General features: G+C 43.0%; 3 protein-coding genes across 5 annotated transcripts; 1 reads left to right on the forward strand and 2 right to left on the reverse strand.

Moving 5' to 3' along the window:
- Positions 1-352: 352 nt before the first annotated feature.
- LOC115405281 (ubiquitin-conjugating enzyme E2 R1-like) lies at positions 353-3,789 on the reverse strand. Of its 2 annotated transcripts, XM_030114809.1 has the most exons (6): positions 3,414-3,789; positions 3,007-3,279; positions 2,603-2,689; positions 2,425-2,522; positions 1,112-1,246; positions 353-574 (listed from the first exon to the last, which is right to left on the reverse strand). In XM_030114809.1, exons 2-6 carry the CDS (start codon positions 3,190-3,192, stop codon positions 364-366), a joined length of 717 nt encoding a protein of 238 aa, XP_029970669.1. In that variant the 5' UTR covers positions 3,193-3,279; positions 3,414-3,789; the 3' UTR covers positions 353-363. The 2 variants fall into 2 exon arrangements, with proteins under 2 accessions (XP_029970669.1, XP_029970668.1); XM_030114808.1 differs by having other exon boundaries at positions 3,007-3,789.
- A 632-nt stretch (positions 3,790-4,421) lies between these two features.
- On the forward strand, positions 4,422-8,424 carry cactin. Of its 2 annotated transcripts, none has more exons than XM_030115635.1 (9): positions 4,422-4,757; positions 5,013-5,631; positions 5,732-5,827; positions 5,949-6,094; positions 6,185-6,347; positions 6,617-6,731; positions 6,862-7,177; positions 7,281-7,615; positions 7,741-8,424. In XM_030115635.1, the coding sequence occupies exons 1-9, from the start codon at positions 4,459-4,461 to the stop codon at positions 8,229-8,231; spliced, it is 2,580 nt and encodes an 859-aa protein (XP_029971495.1). In that variant the 5' UTR covers positions 4,422-4,458; the 3' UTR covers positions 8,232-8,424. The 2 variants fall into 2 exon arrangements, with proteins under 2 accessions (XP_029971495.1, XP_029971496.1); XM_030115636.1 differs by having other exon boundaries at positions 4,423-4,757; positions 5,157-5,631.
- Positions 8,425-10,520: 2,096 nt separating this feature from the next.
- Positions 10,521-18,829, reverse strand: sema4e (semaphorin 4e). The gene is made up of 15 exons (XM_030115701.1): positions 18,674-18,829; positions 16,234-16,546; positions 15,983-16,128; positions 14,908-14,970; positions 14,720-14,818; positions 14,540-14,639; positions 14,341-14,451; positions 14,072-14,223; positions 13,725-13,903; positions 13,481-13,637; positions 13,105-13,327; positions 12,873-12,988; positions 12,597-12,754; positions 12,457-12,509; positions 10,521-12,046 (listed from the first exon to the last, which is right to left on the reverse strand). The coding sequence occupies exons 2-15, from the start codon at positions 16,340-16,342 to the stop codon at positions 11,430-11,432; spliced, it is 2,283 nt and encodes a 760-aa protein (XP_029971561.1). The 5' UTR covers positions 16,343-16,546; positions 18,674-18,829; the 3' UTR covers positions 10,521-11,429.
- Between the last annotated feature and the right edge of the window lie 1,033 nt (positions 18,830-19,862).

Consider the following 19,862-nt stretch of genomic DNA (forward strand, 5'->3'; position numbering starts at 1 on the left):
TCACACACAGGGGACTAAACAAGTCAGAGGGATACAAGGTTATTCTCTTAAAGTAAGGTTTCAGGTGAAGTTGAGAACTGCAAAATTAAAGAAACTGGTGACTTTTGTGCTGGTGCAAATCTTACCAGGTCTGATCCTTCTGCAACGAGGCATCAATGTCAACCTCTGAAACAGAGTCACAAGCTTAAGAAAAGAAGCTCTGTTATTGGTTAAGAGGAGGGAAGCTTCAAATCTTTCTTGGTTGTAACACCTAGAATGTTTGGCGACCCAGGGAGAGAAAAAAAAGGAGTAGCGTACGTCAACTAGATTGGGTGTTCTTGTCGAGAAAAAAAAAAAAAAAAAAAAGGAAAAAAGAAAAGCATGTCACGACTCCTCGTTTCCAGAGTCGTCCTCATCGTAGCAGCAGTCGCCGTCCCCGCCCTCCACGTCGTCGTCATCATAGTAATAGTCATAGAAGAGGTCGGAGCCTTCATCGGGGGCCGGGGCACGTGTGCGAACGCAGTACTCTGCTAGCGTGGTGGGGACTTTCACACCGTCACGCTCAGCTTCCGCTTTGGTGGCCAGCACTTGTTTTCTGAGAGAGAACAACACAGTGTGGAGGAAAACTTCACTTTTAAAAGGGCACTCATTGAAATCCATTGAAAAAGGTGTAAAGCAACCAAAGCATCACATTTTTAATCATGTATAGATACAAAATGTTTTTAAGTCGGCGATTGTCTCCCTGTGATACACTGGCCACTGTGTACGTCAGTGCTGACAGTGAGCTGGGACTGGCTCCAGCACCCTACGACCCCAAGTTAGATAAAAACGTGGAGAAGATAAATAGACGGACGGTTTCAATCTGCTGTCACAGTTTAAAGACCAAGTCATACTGCCCCGCAATAACATGAATCATCAACAAATAAAAATGCCCGTTGATATTAATTACTTACAATAATGCATGTACTTTTAGTATACCATCATCACCATTGCATTGTCAGTGAAGGATTTTACGAAATGTAGTCAGTTGCCCGATGATTAAAAAAAATGAAAAATAACTTTATGCTCCATCAACTCTTGTAATGAAAAATGTAAAATTTTTTTTCCCTGCTCATGATTCGTGCATGTTTACCTGATGATTTCCACGTACTCCCGGTCCTTGCCTTTGCTGTCTCTCCATTTCCGGTACATGACTGAAGCGTCCACGTTGGCGGGAGAGAAGGTGTTGGGTTCGTTCAGGAGCGAGATGACACTCAGCAAAATGGTTCTGGAGCGAAGCACAAAGGTGATTTACAAGAGCGTGAGACCTGCTACACTGTCAACAGACAGGACAAAAACACATGGATAATCTAGATTAGAACAGAATGTGAATTATTTGATCTACTTTAAACCCTCTTGTCTTTTTGTCTTACACATTCAACATGCACATATGATTTCTTATTGGAATTCTTAATTCAACATTCATTCACACAATACCATATTTTCTGGTTATTAATGATATAAAGTTAAATGAAAGTATTTCCCAAAATTGAAGGAAAGGTGCTTAATGCAGGTTGAAGGAGGTTACAAAAACATGGAAAAAAACAAAACAAAAAAAGAAACACATTGTTCCACCAATTTGTTCAGCGAGGCTGGATCATCCAACACAGTGCCCCAGTTTGCCTGGTATTTGTTGCTTTGTGCTGGATTCTGGCTTATCTAAGCCTCTGCTTGATTCCGAGCTCCAGTCGCCAATGAGCAAAGCAGACAAAAAACAGAGCAAGTTGTGTCAGAAACACTGCTGCACCGACGACTTCTCAAACTGCAGCAGTCAAGTGTGCTGCTTTTTTTTTTTTTTTTTGGGGGGGGGGGGCGTCTTTTGAAGGTTAAAAAATAACTTCCTAACACAAACTGCCAAGTTAAACTCTGAGTAACCTTTAGAAAAGTTGAAACTAGAGCAGCGTCAGCATATTAATTCTTCCTATCATCCGATCTATAACCCTACTAGTATTCATAAACAGCATGAAAACATTAAATAATTTACAGTGAGCTATACTGTAGTTTCATTCATTTGGGCACATGTCTGGCTCAAAATTGTGAAATTTTATCTACAAAGCCATTATAATTTTGTTCTGTCATAAACTACAGTTATTCTAATGTCCAACAGAGGTTGGAAATATCAGATTTTATTTGAATCTCTTCAGTGGGTTCGAGCTTAACTTTATTTTCCATGATGAAAAACAATTTCAGATGTGGTGGAAAAAAATCCTCAAGGCACTTAAATTGGATTTTTACCCATGTCCACCACATAAGAATTCAGTGTTCATCCTCTGGAGACTTGTGAGAGGTGCCACTGAGGACGGATGTCATGTGATAAGAGCCAGAGCAAGGTGAATTATTAAAGTGGGTAGGAGAGAACAAAAGAGAGAGGCAGCCAGAGAGGAGAGACGATGAGGGAGCGCTCACCGGACGTTCTGGGTGGGATTCCATCTCTCTGAAGGCAGCTCTCCGCTTTGCGGGTCGTCCACTGGAGGGTGCAATATGGAAATGCACACATCTCCATTCTGAAGACAAGAAGAAACCAGTTGTTCAGACAGCACAGAGCATAAAATATCAAAGTGTGAGTGAGGATGATATACTGGACCTCATAAATGTTGGGGTGCCACATCTTTGTGAGGAAGCGGAAAGCAGGTGGAGAGTATGGATAGTCTATAGGAAACTTGATCCGAGCCTAGAACATAAAAAATAGACATGAATGTATGCAACATGCTACAGAACAGAAACTTCAGTAACTGAACCAAACATCTGTTGTCACTGGCTTTCCAAGATGTCACATGGCAAACAAGGAGGCTTACAAAAGAAAGAAAAAAATGAAATCACTGAGATCACCTTGATCAATCTAAGCCCCAAAACGAAAGATGTAATCACTACCCATAATATAACATTCATAGATTTATAGCAGTTTAAGCCAGACACTTTGAATCTCGTACTACCAGTGCTGTAAGAATGTTAAAGAATTCCTTCTTCGAAGTTTTAAAGTGTATTTACCTTAAAGTAGCCCCCTTCGTAATGGGTGTTTGGTGGCCCGAAAATGGCCACTTCCCAGTTGTAGAGATCAGCCTCGTCCACCAGTGTTATTTTAAACCCCTCGACGGGCTCCTCCTGAAGGCTCTTCATCTCCAACATGAGTGCCTTCTGTGAGCTGGCTACATGAGAGGGGTCGTGCTGCGCCATACTGCTGTTTCGAGATTATCCGGAGTCGACAGCTGACGGTTTTGTTTACACGAATGCTGCTAAGTTAGCCTGACCGGTCCCACAAACCTGCACCGAAAACAACTTCTGTGTTTCCAATGTTCAGAGACAATGAAACAGGCCAAACCCGTCAGGCTGCGACACGAGCCTAACAAAGGTTTCGGTGATTTGTTCCCGAAGCAGATTATTTTTTTTTTTCTTACCAATGTCAACACTCAGAAAACTGATGAAGTGACCAAAGCATCGTGGCTGCGCGGCGCCTCCAGCTTTAGTGGATCTACCTGGAAGGAAAGCCTCGGGTATAAGCCGTAAATCTAGTGGTAGCTGCTGGCTAATACAGGCTAGCTAACCAGCTCTACCTTAGCGCCCAGCTGAAGCCAACCCACGGACGAACGGAGACTTTCTCACAGCATACGAGCGCCAGATAAGACGAGAAAACGCAACCGTTTGTCTGAAATTACACGAAACAAACACTTCCGCGATAGCTGCCAGAAAGGCAGTTTATTCCGTCCGAACAGAGGACTGTGTAAAGACAAATGTTGCTGAAAGGAGTCCCCTCTCCCTTGAAAATAGGCAATGGTGCGCAGTAGGTCATGGGACTTGTGGTCCAACCCTCATCTGTAAACATTGTGTTTTCTCTTTAATGTACATGGGATTTCATGGTTTGGTGCTTAAATATACGCCTGGCTATGGATTTTCAAAATGAAATACCGAATTAAAGCAAATTGGCCATGTCTTGACCTTCTTTTTCTGAAATATTTGTTCTGAGAGGGACCACAGAAAACTACATTTGCCTCCGCGTGACGTCAGGAAGGCACGGATCTTGTTTGTGTTTCGAAAAGCCGATCTGACCTATTTTCTCCGAAAATTTTTAACAAAATACCGACAGCATCCCATCGCTTTAATTTATGCTCATATCTAATAATCTGTGATGAATTCAGATAAAAAAGCGATTATAATTTCGACTTTACTTTTTCTAATCTACATATATGACGTCAGTATTGTGCGCCATTTCATTGACAGTACCTTTTGAGGTGGCTTCTATACCCGCCTGTATAAATATTTTGAATACTTGTCAATCTAAAGTTCTTCTTTTGTGACAGTTTTGAAAATAGTTTCCAATGAAAATTTAAGGAAGCTTAAAATTCTTTAAACGTTCAGTAGTAGCGTTAACTTTGTAACCAGACTAAACTTTATTACTTCTTATTTACGCGACAGACTGCCGTTCGGACCCCGGTAACTTTAGTGATGGGTTCGAAATCTCGACGTCGGTCCGGATCCAGGTCCGAAAGCCGGGACCGGGACCGCCGGCATAGGTCCAAAGTGGTCCGGTCTCGATCCCCAGAGGAAAGGAGAGGTCGGGGGCGATCTGCGGACAGAGCTACCAGAGTCCGGGGGCGGTCCAGCAGCAGAGACTCGGCTGATGGCTCTCCAGCACGCCGGCGGCCTCAACGCGGGGACCGCTCCGGCTCTGACAGCGGCTCCGAGGGCGACCGTAGGCGGGCACCAAAGCCTCCTCCAAGCAAGTCCAGGGGTAGATCGTCAAGGTAAGTGGTTTACACTCATGCTGAAGTTAGTCCCAGATTCGATCCTTACAGGGGAAGGTAAGAAGACACCCGACCTGAGAACCAACCGTTGGTACATCGGCCACTCGTGTATATATTTTACAGTTTTTTGGGGGGCACAAGTGGATAACCAAGTAAATTAATCTGTTCCTGTAAAATCTTTATGTAATAATAACAATAATAACGATATTAATAATAATAATAATAATAATAAAGAAACCGTTGTTGTTCTCTCAGTTCTGATGCAGATCATTCCAAAATGAAAAAAGGGAGAAAAGAAATTGATCGTCGCAGAGAAACATCTCGGGAAAAAAGACCACCAACGTCCCAATCCAGCCCTGACTCTCGTGATGGGAGCAGCGACAGAGAAAGGAAAAGAAGGAGAAGTGCTGACCGAGGGAGTCCAGTCAGAGATCGACAGAGAAGAGAGCGGGACAGGGAGAGGGAGCGATGGAGGAGCGACAGTAGAGATTGGAAAAGGCAAGGAGACAGAGACAAAAGCCAAGAGCGAAGGAAGAGGAGTGAAGATCGTGAGCGAGGAAGGAGCAACAGAAGCCATGAAAGGTCTGACAGGGATCGAAGGAGGCGCTCAAGTTCAACTGAATCATCTAATAGTTCAGGATCTGATGGAGAGGATGGCAACAACAAAAAGAAGGAGGAGATGAAGAAACAGAAGGAGATGATGAAAGCTTTGGAAACACCTGAAGAGAAGAGAGCCAGAAGATTATCAAAGAAAGAAGCAAAGGAGAAAAAGCGAAGAGAAAAGATGGGATGGAGTGAGGAGTACATGGGATACACAAATGCAGATAATCCGTTTGGTGACAACAACTTACTGGGTACATTTAAATGGCAGAAGGTGAGCGCTGTGCTAGTAGTTTTGAAATTATTTTTGAGGATGTTTGTTAAAGATAACAGTTACATATCTATGTGTATTTGCTTTGTACATTTTTTTTCAGGCCTTGGACAGGAAAGGCATCGGTCATCTTGGAGAAAAAGAACTTAAAGAGAGGAACAAACGCATCCAGGAGGAAAACCGCAGGGAGCTGCAAAAGGTATATACTGAAGAATAGTAAACATTAGTGCTTATGCAGTACACTGCTGAGACTCAATCCACAGCCAGCGACTGAGATAGTGAACAAGACTCATTGAACCAAAATACTCGTGTTGATATAGGTGAAACAACTTCGTCTGGAAAGGGAGCGAGAGAAGGCCATGCGAGAGACGGAGCTGGAAATGCTGCAGAGAGAGAAAGAGGCCGAACACTTCAAAACCTGGGCTGAACAAGAAGACAACTTCCATCTGCATCAGGCCAAACTGAGGTTAGTTTACTTCATATTACTTTCATCTAGGACTTCCTAAACTGTCACCACCATGTCATCTTTATCTGACCTTTCCTTACTTTGTTCTAGATCTAAGATCAGAATCCGTGATGGTCGTGCCAAGCCCATTGACCTTCTGGCCAAGTACATCAGTGCAGAAGATGATGATCTCGCTGTGGAGATGCATGAACCTTACACATTCCTGAATGGGCTAACAGTCACTGACATGGACGACTTGCTGGAGGACATCAAGGTTTTTGGTCCCACTAATGTGTTTTGAGAGCTGAGGATTGATTTACGCACTATAGAAGAATTGTTTTAATCGGAAAATGACTGTGAATTAAGTGATTTTCACAGCAAAATGCCCCTGAAAGTGTTCTTTGTAAATTATGCCCTGTCCAAATGAAGATACTTGTCATTATAGTCTTATAAACAACGAGAAAAACCCATGAAGGCTGACTCTAAACATGTCAAAAGTTAATTGTTGCTACTCTTAAAATGAGCTCCGTGTTGCTTTGGTAGGTTTATATGGAGTTAGAGCAAGGCAAGAACGTGGACTTCTGGAGAGACATGACAACCATCACTGAGGATGAGATCAGCAAACTGAGAAAACTGGAGGCTTCTGGGAAAGGACCAGGTATCACCTTTTTTCACATTACACATCCAGTAGTTATCAGGCCTACCTTCTCTTTGTCTTCAACTGTAACTGTCTCCTTTTTTGTGCTAAACTGAAAACATTTTGTTTTTTCGATCTATTAAATCCCCAGGCGATCGCCGTGAGGGCATCAACACAGCTGTGAGCACAGATGTTCAGTCGGTGTTCAAAGGAAAGACGTACAGCCAGCTGCAGGCGCTGCACATGAACATCGAGTCAAAGATTCGGGCTGGAGGGTCCAATCTGGACATCGGTTACTGGGAGAGCTTGCTGCAGCAAGTCAGAGTCTACATGGCCAGAGCCAGGCTGAGAGAGCGGCACCAGGACGTTCTGCGGCAGAAACTCTTCAAGCTCAAACAAGAACAGGGCGTAGAAAGCGAGCCCTTATTCCCCATCATCAAAGAGGAGGGTCGGAGTGATGACGACCAGTAAGTTTCCGCTGGAACCAGGCGTGCTGCACTGCTCATTAAAATCAGAGATCAGAGAAACTTAAAATTTCTTCATGTTTTTTTTTTTTTTTTTTTGTATTAGAGAGGCAACTGGAAGTCAAGCAGAAGAACCAAGAAGTAGGAACAGAGGAGCAGAGCCGGGAGAAGAGGAGGCGGGACCAAGCAGAGCCACGGCGGGAGGCCAGGATGAAGACGGAGAAGAGAAGAGTGAGAAGGACGAGGAGGAGAAGGATGAGGCGGTGGAGGCCGTGCTGACGGAGGAGGACCTGATCCAGCAGAGCCAGGCGGAGTACGACTCGGGCCGGTACAGTCCCACGCTGCTCACCACTTCCGAGCTGCCGCTGGACACACACACCATCAGCCCAGAGGAAGACATACACAGACTGCAGTTGGCACGCAGACAGCTTCAAGTCACCGGTATGAGACCTTGCAGTAAACCTTTTTTTTTTTTGTTTCCTGATCTTAATATTTCAGGATCATCAATGTACATGTCAAAATTGTTAATTTGCTTCTTTCTTTCTTTTTTTCATTTTATCCGTCAGGTGACGCCAGCGAAAGCGCAGAGGACGCCTTCGTACGTCGTGCGAAAGAAGGCATGGGAAACGACGAGGCTCAGTTCAGCGTGGAGATCCCCGTCACCGGGAAAATGTACCTTTGGGCAGACAAATACCGTCCCAGAAAGCCCCGCTTCTTCAACAGGGTGCACACCGGCTTCGAGTGGAACAAGTACAACCAGACGCACTACGACTTCGACAACCCGCCGCCCAAAATCGTCCAGGGCTACAAGTTCAACATCTTCTACCCGGACCTCATCGACAAGCGCTCCACGCCACAGTACTTCCTGGAGCCCAGTCCCGACAACAAGGACTTTGGGATTTTGAGATTTCACGCCGGCCCGCCTTACGAGGACATCGCCTTTAAGATCGTGAACAGGGAGTGGGAGTACTCACACCGACACGGCTTCCGCTGCCAGTTTGCCAACGGGATCTTCCAGCTGTGGTTCCACTTTAAGAGATACCGCTACAGGAGATGAAGACGTGTCGGTTATTTTTTTGCTTTTTTAATTGAAACGATTTGTTAAAAAGTTGGAGGAGTCATTGTTCTTTGTAGCTGCTGGCATATGAAAGCAGTTTAAGATATACATGATCCATGTTTTGTCCAAAACTGTAAATGTGATGTAGTCTCAAAAAAAAAAAAAATAATAAAGTTTTTTTTTCCTCCCTTTAGACTCTTTGCATGATGGTTTGTGCTGCTCATCAAAACAAGTTTTATTTGAGTGAAAAGTGAACAGTGGACATTTCATGAGTGATCTTATAGGCCTCAAAACTTCACTCTGATGTGCAGATATAAAGATTACAGATGGATGCAGGTAATTTCTATGTTTTTGATAAATCCAATCTTTATGAAAAGAAAACAAAATATATGCTGAAATTAGACAAGGATCACATTTTCAGGTTTTCAATATAAAAAAACAGCAAAGTGAGCCAGGTCTTGAACTGAGGTACAGTGTCCAGCTTCCACAGGTTTAATGTTTCTCTCTTAGCAATAATCACACCATACATTACGGTACTTTGCACTGAGAAATTTAGATTTTATGAAGATGATGAATGGCCAAGTGATACTATCTCTGGATCAGGTAGGTGATGACAGCCATACATTCCAGAAAACCAGTTAAATACCTCACACCAAAGACTATACAACTGTGGCCTTGTCCGTAAAAGGCGGGCCAGCGTGCCCTCAGCAGATTTACAACAATCACATAAAAGTGAAACAGAGGTTAAAAATCCTGTTAGGTTTTAATTTACAATAATGGAGTCTGTGTGTCAGTTTAAAATAAATTAACTGTTGCCTAGTATTAATGGAACATGATCGGAGTCTGCAGAGGCTTTACTACCAAGTGTCATCAGTTTTATGTATCCCAAGATCCTCCTCCCAGGTCCTTTTCAAATGGAGAGTGGCAAAATTTACTGTTTCACAGAACACCTTCACAAACTTTGAGATGAATTTTTTGGAATCAGGTGGACCCAGAAAAAGTTTGTAATTTGTTTTGTTTTTTTTTTCCAGGAAGAGTTTCAGCTGTAGGTACATGTTGATGGATATAGTTCCTAACTCAAATTGCTTTGCCAGAGTGCCACAAAATAAGAAATAATCAATAGAATTAAAGAACAAAGAGTATAAAGTACTGAACAGTATTATGTATCCCCTCTGCAGACGTGGGAGGAGTTGTGCAGTCTGATGGCTGCAGATAAGAAGGCCCTCCTGTGGTGTTCTGCGGTGTCTGTCTGCCACTGAAGGTGCTCTGACAGGATGTCAGTCTGAATCAGCTGCTTTCAGCCTGCTGCCGCAGCAAACCACAGCGTCGAAGATGAAGCTGGAGACCACCGAGTGCTAGAATCTCTGCAGCACGTTTCTGCAGACGAACGACTGAACGATCTGAGCTGCCTAACAAAGTCCTGCTGGCTCTGAGCCTTCCAGACCACATCTGTGTTGAGAGTCCAGTCCAGCTTATTGTCAATGTGGACTCTCTGGTATTTCTAATAATCCACAAGTCCACCTCAGATCTACGTATGCTGACCGGTACAGTATGAGCCCTGTCTCCTGAAGTCCACCACCAATTCCTTCAACATTAAGACATTGAGGTGCAGGTGGTTCAGTCCACACCGCTCCAGGAACCTGGGAATAAGCTCTGTGCCGCATGAAGAATATGGCATCTCCTAACCCGATGCGGGACTGGTACGCAAACTGCAGGGGATCCAGTGAGGATCCAAAGAGTATGTGGAGATGCCTCAGGATGAGCCTCTCCAGTGACTTCATAACAGGATGTCAGGGGCCCTGACTCAGGGCCACAGGCCTGTGGTCATTGTACGCGCCGTGGTTCTTTTTCTTTGTCACAGGAACCAGGCATGAGATTTTCCACTGCCCACAAACAACCATGGTCACGATTATCTTTGCCAGTGCCGTGTTTTGTGTTTGCAATGTGTTAAAGAGATGAAAGAAGGAAGCAAACTACTGCTAGCATCGGATGTATACGTACCCATCGGTCAGCTGTAGCTGGAACATGGTGTCAGTGCCACTGTTTTCATGCACGTCTACATTGTATTAAGTGTTTTGTAAGGGATATATGAGTACATATAAACTACCACTAAGGTAGCAGTTGTGTTACAGTTCATACTTTGAGTTCATTAACTGATTTAATGTGGAGGTGATTGTAGAAGCTGCGCATGTCATGTTTTATTATTATTTATTTTTACAGTAGTTTTGGTATTAGATCCTGGACAAAGTAGCCAACCCAGTGAGAGACTCCAGACAAAAAGACGTGTGCCAATATTGAAGAAGTATCCTGTTTATTTTGTATTTGCAGATTGTTTCTGTTGCAATAAAATCCCATGGCACCAGGATGAATATTGTCCACTGTGCACGGTTTCCACAACCACCAAAGCCTGTCCCCACAATTGGCTCACCAGATTCCGCTGTCACCAAGATGGAGGCTTTTCACGATTACCGTAGTCAAGCTACCAACCCAGGCTGGAGTATTTTTGCCAAACGGGTCAAGCTGCTGGTGGTTGATGCCTGGTGTCGCTATGGTGACTCGGATCGCTCTCTCAACGAGATTTCTTGTGAACATCAAACATGCGCAACATATCCTACTCTATAAAGGCAATTAGTAGGAAATCCAAAAACATTTGCATATAAAGAGAAAGGCGAGGCAGTAATTCAAGTATTTCCTACTTGGACAAAAAGGAAACTTTTTTTTGGTGTTCAGTCTCAAGCAGTCCAGTCAGCTCCAATTTGCTGTAAACACCTTGAATGTGGAGTTTTTACCTCTCACAAATCACACATGAACCGATGCATCCAGTCAAGCAACAATAACAAAAAAAAAAAAAAAAAAAAAAGCCATTTGTCGAGTGGCTGTTGAGGCTTGAAGCCCCTGAGGTGCTTCTCCCGGATTTGAAGGATTGACGCCTCAACATTTTTACAGCTGGGATGAAGTGAGTCTGAGGCGATCGCTTGCAGTTTAAAGATATGTCCATTTATTGCTCCAAACAAAAACAAACTCCAACTCAAACATACACGTGACCGTGACCGGCTTCTTGGACGACGACGATATTGACGGTCAAAATCTTTATTCCTTCCCGGCAGCAGCACCTGACAAAGATCTGTTCCATATTTATAAATTTGCTCTCATTGGCTCAAACTGTGGCAGTGGAAAAATAAGTCCTGCTTGTGCTTTTCAAATTTCAGACTCGTCATCGATGTACTGGAGAGAAGCGCCCTCCTCTCTGGTGTGGTTGTTGTTCCTGGGGGTGTAGTCCACCTCTGACACCAGCAGCTTGTCTTCTACAGGCGGAGGCCTTGAAGCAGAGTTCAGAGCTTCCTCGCCGTGCCCGCGTTGTGGTGGTTCACTGACATTTTTCCCACAGTTCCACGGCAGAGGTAGGTGGCCTTTGACAAAGTTCCAGGCCAGAAGCGCCAGAAGGGTAATTACAAGAAGTGCAACGGCAACCTGCAGTCCAGTGACTGAGGGACCATCAGTCTGAGCCTGGGGAAGCAGCGGCAGACCCCCTCTGCCAGACCGGGCCGGGTTTACTGACACTTGGTACTCAACCACGGTGTATGTATACTTTTCCGTTTTGGAGCGCTCCACAGAGGTGCAGCGGTACCGACCAGCGTCTTTGACCGAGGCGTTGAAAATGAGCAATCCGTCTGGGAGAAACTGGAGGCGAGTGGAGGGCTCCAGGGTGCTGCCCTCCCGCTCCCAGCTGGTTTTAGCCAGGTTGGAAGGTGAGGGGCAGTTCAGCTTCTGGTTACTACCAGGCCAGATCACCAGACTGGAAGGCTTGACAGGGTCTGAAATCAAAACAGATGTTTGCATGAGCCTTTTCAGATTCCTAAAAACCCTGACTGGTTAAAGGTGAAGGCAGGTTTTACACTTTTGCTAAAAAAAAAAAAAAAAAAAAAAAAAAGCGTAGAATTTTTTTTCTTTCCTCCCTCAGTCCCAAAACATGCATTTGAGGTTAACTGAAGACTTAGAAATTGCATGCAAGTGTGTGTGGTAGTCTGTCTGCACCTCACAACCCTAAACTTGATGGAGTTTAGAAGGTAGATGGATTTTTACTAGCTAAAAATTAACATACATAATATGTAATGTATAAAGGAGTGAGCAAAGCAGCAGGAATTCCTTACCAATAGTTTTTGATGCACTTATCAATTAAAATAAACAGCAAGTATTGATTAAAAAATCTGAGGGAGTAGCTTACCAGCAGGTGGACAAAGAGAAGCATCTCCTTCTTTCACGCTCTGGATTGGCTCACTGAAGAAAGAAACAGAATAACTACAGTAAGTTCATTTAGAAGAGAAAGCACTGCTGTTTGCTCTGGATGTTTGATTATCCACCGACCTTTGCGATTTAGAAAGAGGAACGCATTTCTTAACAGCTGTGTCCCAGCCGCAGTATGGATCTCTGGCGAGGACACAGTCCATGCAGGTTGATGACTTCTCGCAGGTGGCCAGTGGTATCTGTGCAGCTCCAGAGTCTGAGCCGGCGTACAGATGACCCTGTACATGTTGGATCACACAAATGCAGGGCAGACACTCACTGATGTGCTTTACTGTGAAACAACCAACAATAAAATGCAATAAACCATTAATTTAATTGCAATAAATTTAAATTTACCATGTTATCAGAAAACTTGAGAATCTTAATGGGCCCAGGGGGGTGAAAGACTTGTATTTCCTCGATGATGAACATCTCCCCATTGTAGTTGACTGCTCTGAGCATTGTGCCCTCCTCTATTAATACACAAACAATAAAACATGGAGTTTTTACAAGCATACAGCATAATGCCAAGTTAGAACGGTGAAATTTGTTCAAAAGATTTTAAGGATTTCAATTGAAGGAATCAAACCTGTGCCGATGAACATCACGTGGTATTTCTCGCCATCTGCAGCCTGCACCTCATTCACTATGATTCGTGTGAACGTGGCGCCCCTCCGCACCAGTAGAGGCTTCTGTCCGATTGGGTGGATGGACTGGTCCATGAGGGGCCTATCTTTGATAAATTGAAGGGTCCGATCTGGGAGGTCCAGAGTCTGAGTTATGCCTGCCTCCCGAGCCTTGTTGTCTATACACTGGCAGGGAAAGAAGGGAAGGAAAGAGAAAAGAGAGAACAACAGAGTCAAGAATACAAAAGGAACAGGCTTCCTGTTGGCCCACTGGGTAAAGAAAAAAAACGAATAAACACAAACACATGCGCAACAAAGCTGAATATCGGGCAGACTTACGGCTCCAGGCCGAGGGACGGGGACATCTCCGCTATACATCACCCACTTGACAAAGGAGGTTTCTACGGTGACCGGGGTCTTGTACTTCCCCTCCGCAAACACTTTGCTGATGTCAGACACACGGTACGCACACACAGCAGACAGGCCCGACGTGTCCCTGCCGCGCACACACAACATTTCATCTGACCAATTTCTGCTGTGCTAAAGACATGAAAGGGCGAGAAATTTTCCTGAACAAACGTACGACTGTGGGGTGAAGACGGCGTAGAAAACACACTCCTTCCAGTGCTTCTCGGGGTCACACCAGCGGTATGTGTCTTGGATAATGTAGGGCAGCTGGGACTCCAGCACTGGGCAGTCCATTCTGGCCTTCAGGAAGGATGTCCACTTCTTCTGCAGAGTCCTCTGACCTCCAAGATCCCCCTGTGGCCACAGACAGATGACATAATGCCACCAAGACAAAAAAGACAAACCGGACGCGCAGTCGAGCAGCGGAAAGGGTGGAATCACAGCGGCGGAGGAAGTGCTGTTTATAAGTCATTGTAATTACAAGGAGCGCATGTACAGTAGGCACTGTAAACTCTTCATCACCTTGCAGACGCGAGCCACACGGGAAACCACGAGTTTGTTGTAGCAGTCACACTCCACAGCCGTTTCACTGAAGAACAGATAGACTTTGTCGTCATCTCCCTCCTCGCTCTTGTCACCCTCTGGCATCTGAGCCATGGAAACAAAGTTGGGCTCTGGGGGGGAAAAATAAAAATAAAATCAAGGTGAAAAACTCCAACAAAATGAAGAAACAAACTTGAAAGAATCTTGAATGAAAAAAGCGGTATCTATTTTAAGTATTCACTACTGACCATGAAGCCAGGAGCTTTTGAACTCGGTGCGTATGGAGACAGGAGAGCTGCGCATCAGGATGGGCTCAGAACCGAGGAAGTTCATTGAAGTTGCAGAATACAGGTCATTATCTGACAGGACAGACGATTCGCATGTAACCATGGAGGCTTTTACATTTGATCCACAGTTACTTGCTGGCTGCACAATCGCTATACTCACCAACCATAATAGAGGCGTATCTCTGAAAAGGATCAAATGGACACTTCCCTTTACCGTCCTCGGCCCTTTTCTCCAGAGTTAGCTTCCCATCTGTGTAAGACTACATCAACAAACATCAGTTACTCCTGAAGTTACTCAACAATGCGTACGGTTTCTCCAGGGGGCAGTGAAGTTTCTCACCATGTAGTCACACTCCGGATCAAAAGCATTGGTTCCACACACATAAATCCTGTCATCCTCCATCTTATGCAGGATTCTGATGTAGTTCTTACACTCGGTCTATAAGTGCGTAAAATAAGTCACATCTAAAACTTTTCAGCTCAATTCCAAATGAAGAAACGGTGCAAGTAGCTAATAAACAAACGAACCTCAGGGTCTTTCCCCTTGTTTTTACATTCATCTTCTTGTTGTTGTGTCACTTCCCATTTAACCTAAAAAAAAAAAGAAAGAAAGAAATACTTTATTTTATTTATTTGTGGGTTTTTTTTGTTTTGTTGTTTTTTTTTTGCAAAAGGATTAAATAGATGCAATTTTCTTTTGGCGTTGTACATGATGCCATTTCAGAAGTGATTATAAAGCAAAGAAAAATGCTGAGGAAAAGATTTGTAAAGTACATTTCTAAGCATTTGTAAACGTTAGCCTGGAAGAAATACTGTTTATCTATTTTTAATACATGTCCTTGTACTTTTATTCTATTCTGTAAAACTGTGTTAACTTTGTGTTGTGTTTTTTACAAGTCTCTCTTGAAAATGAGAACATGTGTTTCTATAAGGTTATCTGTATGAATAAAGATTAAATAATTAAAATATCAACTAAAAATGTGACAAAGTAACTGAGATTTTGCATCACAAGTTTGTTGTATATTTCTCATAACCATTACTTCAAGACCACAAACTATGTGCTAGTACTACTACTATCAGGAGGCAAAGTAGAGCTTTGTGTCCAAATAAAGTCATAATGATGACAGGACTTCCTCATTAACAGTGTGGACATTAGCAGCATGAGCATCTCAGTAAAACACAGTAATACTGAAAGTTGAAGTGCTAATACATACAGTCATAGCACTTAGAGAAGTCTACTAATAATAATTAGTATTACTATTAATACTTTGTACTAATACTGAGTAATTTAAAAGAGTACATGGAGAAGCTGGAGCATCAGATGTTTTGGAAGTGTTCAGAGATCCATGTCTAAGAAATGTTTTTCAGTCATTGTTGTAATCATAAACAAAACATGCCATATCTGTGGTCGTGCACTGATGTAAACTTCTCAAGAAGAACATATAGTGAAGTTTCTCAAGTTAGTGACGTCTGCTCTTCTGCAAAACTGAGGTGTAGAAACCTAACTTCCTAAAAACCCTGTAGTTCTGGGCTGAGGATTTTTTCAAGACAAATGTTACACATAATTAAAGTTATACAGATAATTAAAAAAGGGTGTTCTTACTGCAGCAAGTTTTTTGGAGATGTCATTGAGGTCGAGAGCGTACACTGCCTCCCGAGCACCCAGCAGCAACACGTTCAGGTCTTCTCTCAAAAGCATGGTGGAGTAGTTGAACACACCCTCCTCGTGAAACACACGAGCGTTGTCCCCTGGAGACGGAACACTGACTCAATAACTCGGCAGCCGTCAGTGGTCAGGCCCTCGTTTTGACACAATGTAAGTCAACGGTACACAAGACGGAGAGCAAGACTCACTGTGATAAGGTACAGATCTCCGAGGGACACAGTCCAACGGGGAGTCTTCATCTAGCATCAAGGCCAGGGGCAGCAGGCAAAAGACAGTGAGGGACCGCAGCGGATGCATGGCTCCTTTGTTTGGGCTGAGAGGAATTTCGGCTTTATTGTTTCCCTAACAGTCAGTCATACAGGGGTAAAGACAGCGAGTGGCATCTATGACGTGATGAGGTCTGTGCTGTCTGAAGGGCACTGGCCCCTTTACTGGCCCCGCTCAGCAGGCTGTCCATGGTGAGATGGATGGCACAGACCAAAGAGACAAAGCAGGGGAGGGCTGAAAGAGACAAGGTTGTACGGATATCACAATCAATTCGTCGGACATGAGACCTGAGAGAAAGGAAGCTCATAATATGTGCGGCAAAAAACACAAAATGGAGGGAAAAGCACTGGATGTCAGAATACATGTTTAAAAAGTGTTAAAACAGAGCCAAAAACAAAGCGAAGGATTTTTTTGGCCAAAGAGTACAGAGTGAGCTAAAGTCAGCGCGGCAGTAATTCTGTCAGTGCCATAGTGATGTTAATGCAGGGCCATGAAAGGCATTCAGCAGGGTGCAGGGATGTCAACTTCAGCTCTCCTGCAGCACCAAACACCAACACAATGAGAGATTCACACCGAGTGCCAAAGTCTGGTGCAGATGAGAGAAGAGCGCCTGCACCGAGTTTGCTGCAAGAGCAATTTCACACACACAGACAGGAAACGTGTTAGTTAGACCTAAAACCTCCACTCAAACCAAACACGAGATAAAAACTGGCAACAGCATAACCTCACTTTTAAGTGAATTTGTCAAGCATTATCTCTACTAGTACAGGCTGCAAAGCAGTTTTTCTTGCTGCTTTCCCAAGAGAGGTGCGTGCGTGTGTTTTGCTGATGAGCCACGACATGTCAGAGAATGCAGTCCTCGTAAGATGTTTCACATATTTTGCCCTGGAGCAAAAGACGGCTTTACTCAGGGCACATCTGCACACATTTATTGCACCATGGCTGTCACATTCACGCACCAAAGCAGAAACAAACCCTTCAGCAAGTGTGTTAAAATGAGTATGTTATCAATTGCCAGGTTTATGCAGCATTGAACAATATGCCCCAAAGGCCTCTTATTTATTTGAGTATTTAGAGGAGAATTTGTTTAAATCTGAATAGTATTTACAAGTATATATAGAAAAACAAAATGGAATAGGGAGTTATGGCCCCTCAAGTCTTGCACAGGAGATGTGTGTGTGTGTGTGTGTGTGTGTGTGTGTGGTGGGGGGTGGGGGGGGGTGGGGGGGGGGGGGGGGTAGAATTGAGATGTTTAAGGGTAGACATAAGCAACTTTTACTTGAGGCTATTCCTATTTGAGCTGGGACAGTTACCAATGTCCGCTTGCATTTCTGAAGTCAACAATATGTCTTTATACAATCTCAAATATAGTTATATATGTCCAGGCATTGCTGAAATTAGTAACTTTACTATAACTGCAATGCTAAATTTAGTAATTTTGCCATGTATGCATGCATTGTTAACGGTAGTAACTTTTACTATATACAGTGTTTTGTCTGTGTCTTTTATTTTTTTTTTTAATTTGTTTATTTGTCATTGTCTGTATGCATTATTAAATGCTGCAATTTTTCTAAATACCGTAGGTGCCCATTTAGTAATTTTATTATATCTACATGCACTCTGGTCAGTTGGAAGAACTTTGTAAATAAAGTTGCTTGCTTTCGTTGTTAAAGATAGTAATCTTACAATGCCTGCATGATTTCTTAAATGCATGTCCCATATATGCACAATAATGTTGCTGTCTGCATGAGTAATTAAAGATAGCAAGTCCACTACACACTTTGCATCGTTTTTTCTGTGTTCATTTCCTTTGTTAATGTTTGTTACAATCACTGCATGCATTTTAACACTGTACTTCTACAATGTTTATTACCATTGCTTTGTCTGTCTGCTTCTATTTGCCAGAATTCTGCAAAGATGTGTAAAGTTAATAATTTATTTAATTATATTGCCATTAGCCCGGTCAAAGGTTGAAATTTCACTGTTTGAATGCATTGTTAAAGTCAGCAGAAAACTATAGAAATTCTATAAATTTCACAGCATGGCCATGTTATTCTAAATGTGTCAGATTAAAAGATAAAGTGAGCACTTCCCGTCCTGGGATCAGTCAACCGTCAACACTCCTCTTACCTGCGCGCGCTGACACGCCCAAAATCAAAAAAAATAATCCCAAACACCTGTTTAAACACGATTTTAAGATCCACCGCCTCTTCTTTAACAAACAAGCTGCCAGCAAACACTCACACAGTGCATTTAAAAAAACCTCACCAAACAGAATAAAGCTGAGAAAGACGCGGTTAAAGCCTGACGCGCGTGCTGGAACTCTCGGGTTTCACAACAAAAAGCGCTCCGGGGACTCACCGCCTGCAGATAAAGCGCCCTTTTTCCTTGCCTCTATTTTGGTTTCCTGTTGGGTTTTGTGGAGCCTCCGTCCTCCTCCGAGCCGCTCCACTCTGCTCGCACCCCGCGGCAGAAAGGAGCCGAATGGCCGAGCAGGTTGTTTTCTCTTTTTCTTTTTTTTTCGAAGACCTGCCCTCGGATCTCATTAAGGTTTCATTGTTCATTCACACTTTGATCCGTCGGTAGAGGGCACAGCTGCTTCAAAATACAGCAGCTGGAGAGAAAAAGAAAAAGAAAAATCACATTTATTTAACAATCTAATTTCTCCTTATGATGCTCACACCTGCTTTTTATTTGATACCTGCTTATGAACTTTTGTAGTTTAGATCAACATCTTTATAAAGGAAAATATATGAGAAGAATAGTTCTTTTACCCACAATCTGATATATCTCTCAAGAGTAGTACACCAGCTACAAAAAACAGAATTTCTCCAAACGGTTTCAAAAGCAGAGGTGTCAAAAACATTTTATATTTTTACAAAAATTAAATATTTACTACCAAAAATGACTAAAATCCTAATGAATAAATAAATAGATAAAGAAATAACACAACACACTTTATAGCAAAACTTTTTACAGTTTGCTTAATGGTTTGGTGTACCCCCAAGGTAAGTTTACTAATGCAGTGACCACTCAACCACTCAACCACTTTTTAAGTCTGTCAATCGGTGAATTATGTTCAGCTCTGTCAAATGTAGAATAAAGATCCAGTACCACTAAAACTGAGACTCTCGATGTGTTACTGCTCACATATATGTCATTCAGCACTTCAGTAAGTGCAGTTTCAGTGGTTTCTGTGGTTTTATTTAAATCCAGACTGAAAAACACTGAAGCATTTGTTTTGTGCCTTAAAAGCATTAAGTTGATCAATGATCAACCTAAATCGCAGGTTTTGATATGGGCCTGTAATTAATAATTACTGATACATCCAAAATAGGTTTGATTACTGCCTTCTTGGAAAAATGCCTGTCTGAAGTGAACTGTTGGTTTTTTTTTGTAGTACATCTGGAGCTATGCAGTTCAAAATGTTTTTTTTTTTTCTTTCAGTGTTGTGGGTGGGAATGTTAAGGCTGCAGGTTGTGGACTTAAATAAATGACAGTTAGAGCTGCATAGTCTACTCTATAGGGTAGAAATATGCCAGATCAAAAA

The sequence above is a fragment of the Salarias fasciatus genome, chromosome 18 (genome assembly GCF_902148845.1).
Source record: "Salarias fasciatus chromosome 18, fSalaFa1.1, whole genome shotgun sequence".
Lineage (NCBI taxonomy): Eukaryota > Metazoa > Chordata > Actinopteri > Blenniiformes > Blenniidae > Salarias > Salarias fasciatus.

What these genes read in the sequence shown, in the direction of transcription:
- sema4e (XM_030115701.1), bottom strand. Translation starts at nt 16,342, where the DNA reads ATGCATCCGCTGCGGTCCCTCACTGTCTTTTGCCTGCTGCCCCTGGCC. An exon ending in TCTCCAAAAAACTTGCTGCA is followed by an intron (nt 14,971 to 15,982) that starts GTAAGAACACCC and finishes TTTTTTTTTTAG; the next exon opens with GTTAAATGGGAAGTGACACA. An exon ending in TCAAGTTTTCTGATAACATG is followed by an intron (nt 12,755 to 12,872) that starts GTAAATTTAAAT and finishes CAACATGTACAG; the next exon opens with GGTCATCTGTACGCCGGCTC.
- LOC115405281 (XM_030114809.1), bottom strand. Translation starts at nt 3,192, where the DNA reads ATGGCGCAGCACGACCCCTCTCATGTAGCCAGCTCACAGAAGGCACTC. An exon ending in GGCACCCCAACATTTATGAG is followed by an intron (nt 2,523 to 2,602) that starts GTCCAGTATATC and finishes TCTTGTCTTCAG; the next exon opens with AATGGAGATGTGTGCATTTC. An exon ending in GAGTACGTGGAAATCATCAG is followed by an intron (nt 575 to 1,111) that starts GTAAACATGCAC and finishes GTTCTCTCTCAG; the next exon opens with AAAACAAGTGCTGGCCACCA.
- cactin (XM_030115635.1), top strand. Translation starts at nt 4,459, where the DNA reads ATGGGTTCGAAATCTCGACGTCGGTCCGGATCCAGGTCCGAAAGCCGG. An exon ending in ACCGCAGGGAGCTGCAAAAG is followed by an intron (nt 5,828 to 5,948) that starts GTATATACTGAA and finishes GTGTTGATATAG; the next exon opens with GTGAAACAACTTCGTCTGGA. An exon ending in GGTCGGAGTGATGACGACCA is followed by an intron (nt 7,178 to 7,280) that starts GTAAGTTTCCGC and finishes TTTTTGTATTAG; the next exon opens with AGAGGCAACTGGAAGTCAAG.